The 14651-nt window shown below is 40.3% G+C and overlaps 1 protein-coding gene across 9 annotated transcripts in view; it reads left to right on the top strand.

Moving 5' to 3' along the window:
• Window positions 1-12827, top strand: part of ift88 (intraflagellar transport 88 homolog) — a 31387-nt gene extending 18560 nt beyond the window's left edge. For 4 of the 9 annotated variants that reach the window (XM_047370042.1, XM_047370040.1, XM_047370039.1 and 1 more), the window contains 9 exons: window positions 642-694; window positions 803-868; window positions 976-1082; window positions 5129-5201; window positions 8387-8437; window positions 8956-8970; window positions 9106-9156; window positions 11833-11943; window positions 12258-12827. In XM_047370042.1, coding sequence (XP_047225998.1) covers window positions 642-694; window positions 803-868; window positions 976-1082; window positions 5129-5201; window positions 8387-8437; window positions 8956-8970; window positions 9106-9156; window positions 11833-11943; window positions 12258-12379 — 649 coding nt within the window. In that variant the 3' untranslated portion in view covers window positions 12380-12827. Of the gene's footprint in view, window positions 1-641; window positions 695-802; window positions 869-975; window positions 1083-5128; window positions 5202-8386; window positions 8438-8955; window positions 8971-9105; window positions 9157-11832; window positions 11944-12257 lie in introns of those variants that run through there. The other 5 variants (XM_047370045.1, XM_047370044.1, XM_047370046.1 and 2 more) reach the window with 3 other exon arrangements.
• Window positions 12828-14651: the final 1824 nt, after the last annotated feature.

Below are 14651 nucleotides of genomic sequence, written 5' to 3'. Positions count from 1 at the left end.
TAGATGTTCTGTATAGAAAACAACCATTTAAGTCCAGTATAACTACTTTAGATTTTATTGTCCCCAATAAATTATGTAAAATAATATCTAAATACTGTTAAAAAAAAGCCAAATAACAATATGTAGAATTACCATTCTTTAAAATTGTTATTTCAGCCTTTTATATGTCCTGAAAAAAAAAGAAAAATACAGACCACTTTAAATAATAAATCTGCTCTAGCCACACATTCAGTCCTCCATTTTACATTTTACTTTGTTTTGAAGTTTGATTCTGGTTTGTCATGTGATGATTTTTGTTCTCATACAAATCCATTTGTTTTTCTGGAACTAGAATATTTATGCTTTTTATTTAAACAAAGTAGAAGTACAGGCTTATTTAATATCTTGAATTTGCAATTAAATGTTTTTAGACATACATACTATTAACAAATAATTAGCTTTCTCATTAGAGTTCATGTATTTGGCAGACAATAAACTGTTTTAGTGTAGGTGTTAAAAAGGTGATGGGCCAAATTGTGATGGCTGTACTGGTTAAATGCAACTGATCTATGGCATTCCCAGTTTACAATGTCTGGATAGTGCAGGTTTGTGGAGGTATGTGGATACATACTGATTAGGTATGTTTCTGCTGTGTCCCATAGGCCGACCCAGGTGAAGTGGCAGCTAATAGTCGCAAGCTGTTATAGAAGAAGTGGTGAGAATAAAACTTGTTCTGTGTGCTCTCATCAGACCATTCAACAAGGTCAGTTTGCAAAGCTATCTATCAAAATTTGGTAAAAGATTTGTCACCCCCCCCTTCCAGGAAACTATCAGAAAGCTCTGGAAACCTATAAAGAGATCCATCGGAGGTTTCCAGAAAACGTGGAATGTAAGCTTTTCTTTTGTTTGTGTCAAAATGTTCAGTAGGATGAGAAAATCCGTCAAAATTGATTGTGAAGAAACCAAAAAAAAAAACATTTCTGTGCTTGTGTTAAGGCTTGCGCTTCCTGGTTAGGCTCTCAACAGACATGGGGCTGAAGGAAGTCCAGGAATATGCCACCAAGCTGAAGAAGGTAGAGAAGATGAAGGAGATCAGAGAGCAGGTATGTGTGTCTCTTGGCAGACTCATAACTTGGAGGTTTGTCACATTTGCCCTGCTAAGATGAATCACAGATTTCTAGACTCTTGTTGGAGAACTTTCTGTAGCTTTTTTGTAGATTTAAAGCACTGATGTCAGCACTGACTCTTTTTCTAGGATTGAACCTTTGGACCACAAGGTTTCATAATGGTCACAGAAAAGGAAATGGTTTTGGTGACAATTTTTTAAAGGGAACATTCATTTATAAATTTCAGTCTCGATTATTAGAATGTTGTGCAAAGGCCAACACGTTGTTGAGAATTACTTTGATTTGGAAGGAATATTATTTTGTAGATATGAAAACCTAAAAAGAGTTTTGTGCATTTGTATTTAGTCAATTTTACCAAATTAAAATCTAGAGAAGGAAACAAGTCAAAGATTGAGCTCTTTGGTGTGAATGCCAGGCGTCATGTTTGGAAGAAACCAGGCACTGCTCATCACTAGGACAATACCAACCCTACGGTGAAGCATGGTCATTGCAGTATCATGCTTTGGGGATGTTGTTTAGCAGCAGGAACTGGCAGATTAGTCAGTATAGAGGGAAAGCTGAATGCAGTGATGTACACAGACTTCCTGGATGAAAACCTGCTCCAGAGCGCTTTTGACCTCAGACTGGGGCAACGCTACATTTTTCAGCAGGAAAAAGACCAAAGCACACAGCCAAGATCGCAATAGAGTAGTGGCTTCAGAAGCACTCGGTGAATGTCCTGCAGTGGCCAAGCCAAAGTCCAGACTTGAATCCAGTTGAACAACTCTCGAGAGATCTGAAAATGGCTGAGCAGAGATGTCTGCCATCCAACCTGATGGAGGTTGAGATGTACTGTAAAAGATAGGTGTGGCAAGTTTGTGGCATCTGTAACATGAGGGTTTCATATTTCTTTAATAATAATATTATTATTATTATTAGGGCTACAGAAAATGCAAAGTATGATAGACACGTCTGACTAAAAGACAGAAAAGCAGTTCTTTAAGAGCCTGAAAAGAGTGAATGATGACTTCAGACAATGGATAAAAAGAAAATCATGTATTAAATTTTAATCAGGCAAAAACCAACTTATTACATATTTCAAACAACTAAAACAAAACGACAAACAATATCAGGCAAAAAATATTCAAAGCATTGGTTATGCAATTCAAAAGTTTGGTTCAGTTCACATTTTGTTTTTCAAAGTTCCTTTAGTGTATCTTTTTTTCCCAAAGTTTGAGTCCATTTGCTCAAGACAAAAATCCAACAGAAAAAACCAAGAAGGGGACAGAAAAAATAGATCCTACCAGCTCACCATAAGTTCAATGATTCTTTTGAAGAGTAGGGAAAAAAAAACCTGACCATTGAGTCAATGGTAAAAAAGGGTGATGATTCAAAAGGTTTTGAGGAAAAACTGGAGTTTCATCTGTTGAGAACTCGCTCAGAACAGCGGTCAGTATGCAGTCAGCCACAGCAGGAGCAATCACGACCACGCCCCCACGCCAGCTTACTAAATCCTCTTTCCGCGGAGTAATAATGATCAGAGGTTTGTGTCTAGATGTTATTTTGTTACACATCATTCAACAAGACTTGAGGCTGTAACTGCTGCCAAAGGTGGGTCAACAAAGTGTTAAGCAAAGGCTGTGAATTCACAGAATTCACAGTAAATGTGATTTCTTAGTTTTCTATTTGTAATAAATTTGCAACAATCTCAAATGAACTTCTTTGTCATTGTCATAATGCGGTGTTGTGTGTAGAATTTTGAGGAAAGAGATTAATTTGATACCATTTGGAGTAAGGCTGTAATGGACAATGAAACTGAAACACCTGGTTTTAGACCACAATAATTTATTAGTATGCTGTAGGGCCTCCTTTTGCGGCCAATACAGCATCAATTCGTCTTGGGAATGACATATACAAGTCCTGCACAGTGGTCGGAGGGATTTTAAGCCATTCTTCTTGCAGGATAGTGGCCAGGTCACTACGTGATACTGGTGGAGGAAAACGTTTCCTGACTCGCTCCTCCAAAACACCCCAAAGTGGCTCAATAATATTTAGATCTGGTGACTGTGCAGGCCATGGGAGATGTTCAACTTCACTTTCATGTTCATCAAACCAATCTTTCACCAGTCTTGCTGTGTGTATTGGTGCATTGTCATCCTGATACATGGCACCACCTTCAGGATACAATGTTTGAACCATTGGATGCACATGGTCCTCAAGAATGGTTTGGTAGTCCTTGGCAGTGACGCGCCCATCTAGCACAAGTATTGGGCCAAGGGAATGCCATGATATGGCAGCCCAAACCATCATTGATCCACCCCCATGCTTCACTCTGGGCATGCAACAGTCTGGGTGGTACGTTTCTTTGGGGCTTCTCCACACCGTAACTCTCCTGGATGTGGGGAAAACAGTAAAGGTGGACTCATCAGAGAACAATACATGTTTCACATTGTCCACAGCCCAAGATTTGTGCTCCTTGCACCATTGAAACCAACATTTGGCATTGGCATGAGTGACCAAAGGTTTGGCTATAGCAGCCTGGCCGTGTATATTGACCCTGTGGAGCTCCTGACCGACAGTTCTGGTGGAAACAGGAGAGTTCAGGTGCACATTTAATTCTGCCGTGATTTGGTCAGCCGTGGTTTTATGTTTTTTGGATACAATCCGGGTTAGCACCTGAACATCCCTTTCAGACAGCTTCCTCTTGCGTCCACAGTTAATCCTGTTGGATGTGGTTCGTCCTTCTTGGTGGTATGCTGACATTACCCTGGATACCGTGGCTCTTGATACATCACAAAGACTTGCTGTCTTGGTCACAGATGCGCCAGCAAGACGTGCACCAACAATTTGTCCTCTTTTGAACTCTGGTATGTCACCCATAATGTTGTGTGCATTTCAATATTTTGATCAAAACTGTGCTCTTACCCTGCTAATTGAACCTTCACACTCTGCTCTTACTGGTGCAATGTGCAATCAATGAAGACTGGCTACCAGGCTGGTCCAATTTAGCCATGAAACCTCCCACACTAAAATGACAGGTGTTTCAGTTTCATTGTCCAACCCCCGAAACTAAATGTGGAAAAAGGTCTTCATGATACCGTTTGTTCATTAATGTTCTCTAACAAAACCTCTGAAGCCTTCACAGAACAGCTACAAAGACATGTTACACAACTGCAAGCCACCTGCTTGGGAACATTCATGGAATCACCCTTTAAATACGGGATCCAAGAGAATATGTACATCTATGTTCATTAATGTGACTTTTATGATCTTCTCTCCATTCAGCTCTTAATAAACACTGAAAGGGATTATCATCTGTAAATTTCCAATGTTCCATCACTTTGCTAACACGTACTGTATGTTGTGGAGAGATTAAGCAGGGCCAGGAGTACTTCAGGTTGATGAGCTTAGGAAACCACAACCAGCTGGTCATACATTGGGGATTTTGTTGGGCTACAAAACAGACTGAGAAAGACAAACAGAGCCAGCAAGTTTGGCTCCTTAATCTCCCAGATCCCCAAATGGAGTGATGGAGAAAACAGCTGATAGCCTGCGCTACTTTGCCAAAAAAGGGCCAGTAGTATTTGTACATTTTCACAGAACTTCTGTTTTTTAACATTAAGAAGTAGCCATTAGGATGAGATAATAAGCGAATAACTTATTCCTTCACCGAAATCAGATCTTTGAGGTCGGCTGTTAGTGCTGGCCAGAGTTAGATGCCCTGACTGTTACAGGCGGTGAATTATTGAATAAGAGTCATAGATAGATTTAATATCACAATGTCTGTTACCAACAGGCACACTCTAGAAACCCATATCATTAAACACAAACTGTGAGGCTTTCACACTCTGGGTTACATGGACGTCATTTAAATTTCATTTTATTTCAACATTAGATTTAGGTTCAAATATGTGATGTGTTCTGTTCACAATAAATCCATTCAGAACCCATTTGGGAGGCTCAGATCTGTTTTATGTTTATATCTGAGCTTTGAGTTTTCTGAAATCCTTCTCATTCTGTTCTTCTAATTGTTTTTCTGGCAGAGGATAAAGTCGGGCCGGGAGAACAGTGGGAGAGGTCGCAGAGAAGGCAGGGAGGGCAGCACAGGGAGTGCTGGTGAGTCAAAGTCGGCCTGGCATGAATGGTTCTTACTGCCTCTGCATTGGAGACATTTAAAATCTCCTCTAATGATTTTTAACGTTTTGGATTTCTGGTCATAAATTTTGTATTTGTTTACTTTTTTTTAATAATGAGGATATTTTCCAGTACTGAATGTTCATACTGACTTCGTACAAGCCAAACAGTTTTTTTGCCAACCCAGACCTGGTTCAAGTCTGGATCGATCCAGTTCTCGTTTAATTTAACACAAGTAGGTTAGGTTTTCAAGCTAACAAATGAGTTAAAGTGAAGCTCACCAAAGAGTTGGTTGAAAGAGTAAACCATATCCTGGATTACTGAACACAAGTCTGTTTTTGTATTTGGGTTAAAATGAGTGACTTTGTTTAAATTCAGTATTAAAAGAAATCAGATTTTTTTAAAATAAAGACAGCAATTTATGTCCAATAAGACTTGTATTGAGAAACAAAGAATCTAGGTAATAAAATTCATCTTCAGTACGCAATGCTTGCCTGTCTGTATTGACTTCATGGCACGTTGTTGGTCCAAGTGTGAATGTTAAACAATGCTACACTCAGCTGGTGCTAACTACTTAGCATGTAAAATGCTAATATTATCACAGTGAACAAACTTGTTTAGTATGAACTAAAGTACTTAACAACCTGCTGACATTAACTTTTATTGTACAGCATCATTTTACCTTTTAACCATTTCTTATTTCATTCTGTGGAAGAGGTTCGGCAAAGTCTGATCAGGTTGTTGTTTAGTTCAAAATGTCTGTTCTCTAACCGAAAAAACTGGGTCTCTGTGTTTGATCCAATGGATGGTTAAAACTACCAAATGTCTGTCCTAACAGCACAAACCCAGCATGTGAGTTGTTTTTCCTGTGTAAACCCAGAAAGGGCTTTAACATTACACGATATGTTTCTGTTCTGCCAGGTGAACCCATGTTACATAATCAGACTTCAGAAGTGCTAGATAGGATGTTATCCTTGTTTCGGATGGTAAAAGGAGATTTTTACATGCAGCGTAATGTTGTTTAAAAAAGTCATCGTCATTATTTACAAAAAAAAATAACTTTGTACTTGCAGTGTTTTGTTTTGTCTTTTTTACTTGTGTTGGGATCAAAACAGGCAACAATCTGGCTTTGTATTTTCCCTGTTTCATTTCAGTATCCCTGTGACATTTACACTATAAACAGACCCTAAACAAATCCTGTCTGCCTGAATGGGAGGATGTTATAAACAGGGCTCGTACAGGTGCTTGAAATTCTTGAAAATGCTCAGATTTCAACCAGGTGTTATCAAGGTTGGGAAAGTGCTTGATTTCTCTTTAAAGTCTTTGAAAGTCCTTGATATTCTAACTGCACAGTTTTGTATAAAGAGCACTTTAACAGCTTGTTTAAAAACCTCAATTTAATATTTTAGAGAGTGATGATTTTGCCTTTAATGAGATCTCAGAAAGCCTGGCTGCAGCTCAGAGTGGGTTTGCTCCTTTTCGTAATACCGATGTGCGAGCAGTAGACATCATCTGATGAAAAGATCGGCCACTGGACCGGCGGCGTCCTCTGGCATAGCTATGAAGCAGACCTAGTTTGAGCACATAACGGTGAGCGGGAGAAAACAGCAGGTGGTAGCCGTTTTTAATGACTGCTGGCTTGAAAATGCTAGATGCAAAAACGAGGACCAAATCCTCAAGTAGCTTCCTGCAACACATGCAAGAAGAACCTGCAGCTTTTAATGATGGGAGAGTCAGCGCTCTAAGCCATAGTAGTAGGAGGGAACAAATTCAAGATAGCTTTCAACTTTGCAGGTAAATTTCAAATTGATTGCTTGATGGATGGATCGTGCTAGAGTTTTTGTCGTGTAGAGTACTTAAAAATGTGCAACAACAAAACATTTTAGTGAAAATGCTAATAAAGGTGATTAGCTAATGGTTTAATAATGCAAAAAGTAACAATGGCTTGGCAGTGTTGCGTCATGCGTGCTGTCTGATGCCTTTTGGGCTCCTTCTGCCTATGTGTCCATTTCATATTGCAGATTTTTAATCAGTTGCACAATATTTTAGATTGGTAGTCTCCCTTCACATAGGGAACGCTGTGGTTGCCGTGGTTATAAAGCACAATGAAAAAAAGGCGCACAGAGATAAATACTGCTCTGACGTTTGGTGCTGGAAAAGTTTGGAAATCTACCTTGGAAATGATTTAAAGCGCTTGAATTTTACTGAGGAATAAGTGTACGAATCCTGTAGAAAGAAATGTATGAATAGATCTGTGATTGTTACAATAGAATGAATTATTCATATCTACATATAGTGCAGATGATCTTCCTCTGTACCTGTAGGAATCTATAATGGAAATGGAAAAAAATCGGCTGGCAGTCATATAGTTAATACCCCCGCATTTCGTCAGTAACTTGATTGCAGTGTGTAACTTCACCACTAGATGGTACTAAATTGCCAAAACCAAAATGAGTTTAGTTACTTATTTGAGGTTTTGTGCCACTAACTACTTTTACTGATGTTAATCAGAAAGGGTTCGGCAGGGAGAGAAGGGCAAAGGTCAGTAATCAAACCCCAGCCATTTGCCTCAAGGACTGATAGCCTCACGATGGAGCGCCCCCAGTAGATTGTTATTGAAGATAACATTATGGGAGGAATTTTACATACAATATATTGCCAAAAGTATTTGTCTGCGTATTGTTACATGTACGGGAACTTTGATGACATCCTATTCCTAATCTATAAGGTCCGATTTGTTGATGGACCCACCGTCATCAGCAACTTTAACTATTCTGTAAACATCTTCCTCAAGGTTTAAGAGTGTGTTCATCGTAGTTAGATGAGAAAACCAGAAATGCAGCCTCAGCTCAAATTCATCCCAAAGGGTTTCAGGAAGGTTGAGGTCAGGACTCTGAGCAGGTCAGTCAGGTTTCTCCACAGTAAACTTTATACACCTGCAGCCATGGAAGTGATTGGGACCAGAATTAAATGATTTGGTGGTGGGACCTAATACCTTTTGCAATATAGTGTATGTGTTGCTTTAATAAACTGATGTTTTATGGCTTTTCATAATTCTTATTTGAAATCAAACATTCAAATCATTACCATTTCTTTTCCTGACATTTTGTATTTTCCTTTTTGTCACTACTGCTTTCGGTCATCTCTGTTGTCCATGTGCATTGCAGCAGTCATCTCCACATCTGCCCTCACCTCTTCTAAGAAGTCCAGCATTACTGGTATAGTTCATTACTCACTGTTGTATGCTCCTTGTTCAGCAGAGGAGGAGGCCCTCAGCTCATTAAGGCCACACATTTAGTTCTCCTTCAGCGCTTTTTCCTGAAAACCAGAGACACGTACACTGGCTCAGACACTGGAAACCTGGCTCACCACATCGTTTTAAATGCAGTCCAAACAAACTAGAACTGCTTGTAGCCATAAGACAGCCAAGTTCCTTTCTGCTCTGCAGCTGTCTCCGTTAGGATCCTTCAGTGTAGTTATTTAAATATACAACTACCTGTCAGTTGATAATGTGTATGCTGCTCCATTTTGCCAAGATGTCCATTATGTGTCTGTGTTTGGACAGATTAGACTTAGACTAGGAATGTAGAGCCAGAGCGTGTGACTGGATCCATGAAATAAACCCTTGTACTTATTTGGTTTTAAATGTTCAGGCTTTGTTTCACTGATACTCTATTGATTTGACTAATGTAAATAAGACAGCTGATACATTTGTTATTTTCTTATGGGACGACAGATATTGTCAAAGCAGGTAAGAGTAGCAAGAGTAAAAACTCCATAGTTCTAATTATCCCTCATTTCACATGGGAGTGTACTGTTAATTTCTTATTTTCCCTCCCTTTGGCTTCCCTGCGCTCTTTTCTCTTGTTTCTTCTCTGCTGTTCAGAATCTCAACCTGAGCCCAAACAGTTCAGTCCACTGCTGGACCCAGAGCGAGGTATGTAAGGTTGCGAGCTGAATGATGTCTCAGCATAATACCTGTTGGTTGTTTTGGGTTAATAGGCTGTTGTATCATAAAAGTGGTTTAAATTTACTGCGATGCTCATCATCAAAAATGGTTCAAACGAAACTTGTAAAAAGTAAAAGAAACCGACTTCAAACTTAATTTAAATGTAACATTTAGTATGTTTGCACTGAGTGATGGATTTAAACTCACACAGCAGACAGTGGTGACTTCAGACAAACTTCTCAATAGACCCAACAGTGCCGTGGGATTCAGGTCAAACCTGCAAGCCTGATCCGCAAGGCTTCTGGCAGGCAGCTGTGATATTGAAGTGAGCCTAGTGTTTGTACTGAGAACGCTCACTAAGAAAAACTTGAGGGAATAAGGAAAGCTATTTCAGATATCTCGTGCACCTGACAATTTCCCATCTATTCTGTTAAGTCTGCATATTTGCTGCTCTGTACATTATCTGCAGGCCTAGAGCTAGCAAATATCACTTAACTATCCAAATGTGTGATGTGGTCTTTTGGCAGAAGTTGTTCAACATGCATTTATTTATTTATTGACTCTTAGACTGTCTTTTAATTTCTGTTATTTGTATTATTTTATTGGACTTGTCTCTTCAACTCTGGCTATATACTTCTGTAGAGCAAAACGAGTAGGGAAGGCCAGACATTTTGCTCCTGCTGTCTCCCAGATGAATATTTTGAGCAATAAATGCTTCTTAGCCTGTCCAAAAAACATGGAGAAAAAAACATTTTCCAGCATAAGTTGCAGTTGCCTGTTAGTTTGGGAAGTCTCATGTGAGATATTTGGGATTAGGAGTGAAAGTGGAATATTGGGCCTCCTTCCTGTTTTTCAGCTTTCAGACGTTGTCGTCTTTGGTTTCCAAGGCTACCTGGCAGCCAGATGTTTGTTCTGTAGGCTGTGGTCATGTCTGTCCTTTGGTTCATTACACCACTCTGTCAGTCTGTCATCTGAACCCAAACCCAGAAATACTAAAGAACTCCTTATTGGCTTCTCTGGTAAAAAATGTGTAATAAGCATTTAAATTCAAGTTCATCTTTTATTGCTATAACCTTGTTATAATCTCAGACTGAATTAATAAAAACAACCTTTTTGAGTACATTCATTCAGCTTAGAAATAAATCTGCCATTAAAACACCTTTTTATTTAAATTTGTTTTTACAAAATTACCAGTTTTAACTTGTTAGAATGTTTAATTTGCAATCCATGACTTCATGTTTCTATTTGGTATGAATATGATACAGAGACCCTTTTCTCTTAGGTCCTCTTCAAAATATAAAAGACAAGAGAACAGGACATTTAAGTAGGGCAGATATGTGTTGATTTTCATAAGTCAGGGAACGCCTCCAAGAAAATAGCTGCTTGCCTTAGCCTGCTCCTAGTTCTAGTCAGAGCATAAAGCAGAAATTTGAAAACAACTTAAACTGTGACAACCAAGGCCAAGGTCCCACGTTTACCTTGCTACCAGGTACCATAAACAGGTTAAGAAATTTCCAAACGGATCTCCAAAGCTGCAAATCCAGCAATGCAGCATTATTTTGGGATGAACTAGTCTGATTTACAACAGTACATGGTATCGACATGCCAACAGGCTGTTGTGGGAAATAAGTTAGGAGATGGCCTTTTCTGTCCTACCATCACTAACTTTAACCTGTGGAGTCTTCTTGGACTTTCACTAGAACAGTTTGTTGTGGGCAGATTAGACTGATATTGTGTTTTTCAGCATTTAACAGTTCTGGTGCATGAAACGAAGGATGAAGAACCTTGTTAGAGTGCATGGCATTGCAAACCATTATACCAGGATACAAATATAATGGACTTAACCAGTGAATGGAAAACTGGTCATCAGTGGGTCCTTCAGTAGGATTACCTAAAACGTGGTCAAAGGAACTATGAAATGCTTCACCGGACATAAAATCAACCTTTTTCCATAGAAATCTAAAGCGTATAGAAAATCTGTGGGTTGAGCAGAAGAGAGGACCCACGGCTCTGGAAAATCTAAAGAGATTGAGCAAAGAGGAAATGGTCAAAGATTCCTCTGTCTGTATGGTCCGACCATGTTAAATGTTATACCAGACGATTTATTGGGGGTTGTAAAAAGTATTAACAGAGGGAGTGTGATTAATTATTGTGATTTTTATAAAAAAAACTAGTATAAATATTTTTTCCCTTCCATTTAATAAATCTGCTCAAATTAAACACAGTTGAATATACTACTGCAACAGAAGCAGGAGTTTACAGGTTACTTTTACAAATCTACACCAGGAATTAGAAAAATGAAAGCACCGTATTGCTTACATACAGTGAGGAGCACCAGCTATAAATAAGTTTGGTTTTGTTGCTTAAGATGTTAAATTTATTCATGTGAAAATTTAGTTTGGGGAAACGTATCTTTCAGCAGCTGCCTGTGGCGAATCTCGAAGCTGCAGTCCGTATCACACAGCAGCTCACAGAGCAGTAAAGTTGCCTTCAGTTGTAATAAATCAAGACCCTTCAATGGTGCAGATTGCTTTGGGCAATGTAGACCTTTACTTCAGCCATTAAAATGGTGGTGCTTAACATCTTAACCGTTGTCTCTGCTTACAACTGCTGCTGTTTAAAGCTCATAATTCAGGATGAGTGTCTGCATGTTCTTTAATGCAGACAGCGGCCGCAGCAGCAGCAGCAGCTCTAAAGGAGAGCGTCTCAGCGCCAAGATGAAGTCACTTCCTGGTTCAAATGAGCCCTATGAAAACAGCAGCCCAAAAGAACTTGGTGAGGAATCTGTAGTTTCCATCTAATTCGGGAAAATACTATGATTCTGTCTGTATGAGTTTTATTGTTTTGCTTAAATCTTTATCTGATGCTTGATGACATTTCTTTTTCTGATTTATAGCGTATACTGAGAAGTTTACCTCAAGTTGTGGGATTTATAGAGTTTATTTGATAAGGAATACATTACATCTGTCATATTGTGTCATGTGTTCAAATGTAAATTTAAAGTGTGCAATAATCATTTCTAGCTAACAAGGTCCAGAAAATCATGTTACAAACATTTAAATTGCTTTGTTTGTTGATCTTGAGTGTAGATGCCTCATATGTGGACCCGCTGGGGCCTCAGATTGAAAGACCAAAGACGGGGGCCAAGAAGCTGGTGGATGATGATGACTTTGCAGATGAAGACCTGGGAGATGATCTACTACCAGAATAGATGCATCGACTCCTTTGTGAAATTGGAACCATTTGGACAGAGATGTTTACATCTGTTGGTAATAAGGAATTGTCCTTCTTAAGTTGAGGAGGAGGAAGTGCCGAAGTTCTCTCCTGTGATGGATTGTCTTTGTCATGGATCTGCACCAAAAGGGAATAATACGTTAATGCAATAACTGAATGCATAAAAAAAATCTGATAGTTTATTCACACATATATGGACCATGCTTTGCTGTGTGTATAACTGTATGAGGGATGGAAAATATCTCAGCAGGTTGGACAAAGTATCTAATTCAACTCTTTTGGCTCAAATTAATATAAGTCCTTATATTTCACTTTTATTTATGTTCTTTTTTTAGTCTTCTGTAATAAAATGTTTTACTGAGATTAGTTTCTTTGAGAGTGGAGCCAACTTCTGCTAAAACTTTGAAATTAAAAACTTAAGTTGGTCCTTTGATCTCATTCATGAGAACCACAATCACAAAGTGCAAAAAACTCGTACTGGTACTCGTCGTCTTCCGCTTTATCTGGGACCGGGTCGCAGGGCAGCACACTCAGCAGAGACGCCCAGAACTCCCGGGGAAGGCCTCCTGGAGGCATCCGGTATAGATGCCCGAGCCACCTCAACTGGCTCCTCGATGTGGAGGAGCAGCAGATCTACTCCGAGCCCCTCCTGGATGGCCGAGCTCCTCACCTTATCTCTAAGGGAGTGCCCGGCCACCCTACGGAGGAAGCTCATTTGAGCCGCTTGTATCCGGGATCTTGTTCTTTCGGTCATGACCCAAAGTTCATGGCCATAGGTGAGGGTAGGAACGTAGACCGACCGGTAAATCGAGAGCTTTGCTTTTCGGCTCAGCTCTCTCTTCACCACAACGGACCGGCACAGCGCCCCCATTACTGCGGCAGCCGCACCGATCCGTCTGTCGATCTCCCGCTCCATTCTTCCCTCACTCGTGAACAAGACCCCGAGATACTTGAACTCCTCCACTTGAGGCAGGAACTCCCCTCCAACCTGAAGAGGACAAGCCACCCTTTTCTGGTTGAGAACCATGGCCTCGGACTTGGTGCATCCCCCCCTCCTTGAACCGCCACCTTAATGTGGTGGAGGGGTTTGAATGCTCGAATGTTTCCCGAGGCTATGTTGTCTGGGTCTTAAATGCCCCTGGTAGGGTCTCCTATGACATACAGGCTCTAGGTGACGGGTCAGACAAAGAGCGGTTCAAGACGCCTTCATCAGGACCATTATATCGAGGCACGTGGCGTCGCCCGGTACGGCAGAGCCGGGGTCCATCCTGGAGCCAGGCCTCGGGTCGGGACTCGTCGGAGAGCGCCTGGTGGCTGGGTTGCTCCTCGCGGGACCCGGCCGGGCCAAGCCCGAACAAGAGACGCGAGGTCATCCCCCAGTCGGCCCACCACCTGCAGGGGGATCATGAGGGACTAGTGCAAAGAGGATTGGGTGGCAGACAAAGGTGGAGACCTCGGTGGCCCGATCCCCGGATACTTAGGCTGGCTCTAGGGACGTGGAATGTCACCTCGCTGGGGGGGAAGGAGCCTGAGCTTGTGCGGGAGGTCGAGAGATATCAACTAGAAATAGTCGGGTTCACCTCCATTAAACTTATTTTAAATTATCACAACCTTCAATATGACTTTGGTGGGACACTCAAAATCAATATTCTTCAAAATCTTTGTATCTATTTCAGTCATTGTCTTTCATTCAGAAATAATTGTTTGTTACCACAGATTACATAGTTTTATTTTACATCTGGAAATGTAATCACCTGAGAGCTTCAGGTATGAACTTGGAGATCCCAACGGAAGGTCAGACTGGTGCTCCCTAACTTCCTCTTTCATTACTGGGCAGCTAATATCTCCTGCCTGGGTTGAGACCAGTAGTTTTTATAGAGTGGACAAGTACTTCTACTTAAAACACGGAAGTGACTAAACAGCAAACAGGAAATCTGTAAGGAGGTAGTTTTATTACAGCACTGCATCTATATAAAATCATCAGGTGGTGTCCTTTTAAAAAAATTGTAATATAATTTGCCAAAACTGCAGATTAAACTAACATTTAAGGAAAATGAATTGAATGGGGGTTTTCCTGGTTTATTAATAATCCAGATTGATCAGGATTAGTGTGGCTCAAGATGTTTTCGACATGATAAAGTTAAACAGTGACACATTTCGATTTAGGAGCAGGACGCACATTCAGCAGTGTGGAATTTCAACCCAGATTTTTTATTTTACAACCATGGCTCGATGTTTCAGAGGGGATT

This window comes from Girardinichthys multiradiatus, chromosome 7 (assembly GCF_021462225.1).
Source record: "Girardinichthys multiradiatus isolate DD_20200921_A chromosome 7, DD_fGirMul_XY1, whole genome shotgun sequence".
NCBI classification, from domain to species: domain Eukaryota; kingdom Metazoa; phylum Chordata; class Actinopteri; order Cyprinodontiformes; family Goodeidae; genus Girardinichthys; species Girardinichthys multiradiatus.
The sequence above is the reverse complement of the archived record's forward strand: the minus strand, read 5'-3'. Positions and strand labels throughout refer to the sequence as shown.